This window comes from Choloepus didactylus (assembly GCF_015220235.1).
Source record: "Choloepus didactylus isolate mChoDid1 chromosome 5 unlocalized genomic scaffold, mChoDid1.pri SUPER_5_unloc1, whole genome shotgun sequence".
NCBI classification, from domain to species: Eukaryota; Metazoa; Chordata; class Mammalia; order Pilosa; family Megalonychidae; genus Choloepus; species Choloepus didactylus.
In genome coordinates this window covers 334720-336684 of record NW_023637573.1, presented here as the reverse complement: position 1 = coordinate 336684, position 1965 = coordinate 334720, and the positions used below count along the sequence as shown (strand labels likewise).

The 1965-nt window shown below is 38.6% G+C and overlaps 1 protein-coding gene across 1 annotated transcript; it reads left to right on the top strand.

The window, feature by feature from the left end:
• Positions 1–550: 550 nt before the first annotated feature.
• Positions 551–1346, top strand: LOC119524347 (translationally-controlled tumor protein). Its single transcript, XM_037822936.1, has one exon. It carries the CDS (start codon positions 604–606, stop codon positions 1120–1122), a length of 519 nt encoding a protein of 172 aa, XP_037678864.1. The 5' UTR covers positions 551–603; the 3' UTR covers positions 1123–1346.
• Positions 1347–1965: the final 619 nt, after the last annotated feature.

Below are 1965 nucleotides of genomic sequence, written 5' to 3'. Positions count from 1 at the left end.
AATTATACCAAAATTTCTATTGTTTGCTTCAACTAATACATAGCATTTCACATTTTCCTCAGATTATAGATTGTTTAGTTGTTTTCTTGAGAAAAGAAAGGGATACAAATCGCCTGAGACCACCACAGATAGTACCAAGTCCACATCACTCTCCTGTCCAGATATGAAGTCTGTCCTTCCAGTTACAATTTTCCACAGAGACAGTTTTCCACACTTGGAGTCTCATGAGGTGATGCTCAGTGATCACTGGAGCTATGCAGTAGAAAATAGCCCAAGACCTAGTTTTCTCATTTGGAATTTCAGAACAAGTATCAATCAACTGAGTAATCCACTGAGTTCACCAATTTCAGCTCTAGCACAAATAACAATATCCATGAAAGTGTAATATTTTGCAGCTATTTCTCTCACAGCTGTATAGAACTGAAAAGGATTCTCACCTTGCAAGCTAGATATGAAAGAACATTCTTCAAAATGAAACTATCAGCTTTTTTTCCGCCCGCTCCCCCCTCCCCCCGGTGCCGCTCCGGCCGCTCCGCGCTCGCTCCGAGCTCCGGGCTCCCGCCACGCCAGCGCCGCTGCCGCCGCCTCCCTCCAGCCGCCATCATGATCATCTACCGGGACCTCATCAGCCATGATGAGATGTTCTCTGACATTTACAAGATCCGGGAGATCGCGGACGGGCTGTGCCTCGAGGTGGAGGGGAAGATGGTCAGTAGGACAGAGGGTGGCATTGATGACTCGCTCATTGGTGGAAATGCCTCTGCTGAAGGCCCCGAGGGTGAAGGTACCGAAAGCACAGTCGTCACCGGTGTTGATATTGTCATGAACCATCACTTGCAGGAAACTAGCTTCACAAAAGAAGCCTACAAAAAGTATATCAAAGATTACATGAAATCAATCAAAGGCAAACTTGAAGAACAGAGACCAGAAAGAGTAAAACCTTTTATGACAGGGGCTGCAGAACAAGTCAAGCACATCCTTGCTAATTTCAAAAACTACCAGTTCTATATTGGTGAAAACATGAATCCAGATGGTATGGTTGCTCTCCTGGACTACCGTGAGGATGGTGTGACCCCATATATGATTTTCTTTAAGGATGGTTTAGAAATGGAGAAATGTTAACAAACTTGGCAATTCCTTGGATCTATCACCTGTCATCATAACTGGCTGCTGCTTGTCATCCACACGATACCAGGACTTAGACAGATGGACTGATGCCATCTTGAACTCATTTATTTTGACCTTGATTTATTTGGAGCGGAGGCATTGTTTTTAAGAAAAACATGTCATGTAGGTTGTCTAAAAATAAAAATGCATTTAAACTCAAAAAAAAAAAAAAAAAAAAATGAAACTATCACACACCTGCAAGGTATATGGAGAAAAATCTAAAAGAATGATCAGCTTCAGTTCTTCCTCTTGACAGTGCAACTCACTAAATATATACAGAGCAAAACACAAGTTTAAAGTAATTAACCAGGAGAGACAACTGTAGATTTTTTAAATGCTGATAAGATTTTAATTTCCTCCAAGATGAAAATAACTGTATTGTTGGTGTTTTAAGGCACATAATGAGCAATTATATTACACATGATAGATTCAGCAGTGAAATATTATCAGTTAACAGCTGGGACTCATAAAAGCATGGCTCACAACAAACATGAGATTTGGTAGAATATACCATCTGCTGAAAAATACGATTCTGCAAATTTAAAAATAAAGCTAAAATGTTATTTCTCTTATTTAATAGATCTGGGATAAAATGACGAGATGCTGAAAAAAAGTAGATGCTACCTCTGTTAATTCCTAAAATGGATAATTGGTTAAAGAAAATATTTTACTATAATGTAAAATGAGGTACTGAATATCAATATTGCTAAATTTTCTATACATACTTATTGTGTATTTATCATAAGTTAATAGAGTATAAATTTTATACTTAAAGTAGTAACCATATATTCAGAGTTT

What these genes read in the sequence shown, in the direction of transcription:
- LOC119524347 (XM_037822936.1), top strand. Translation starts at nt 604, where the DNA reads ATGATCATCTACCGGGACCTCATCAGCCATGATGAGATGTTCTCTGAC.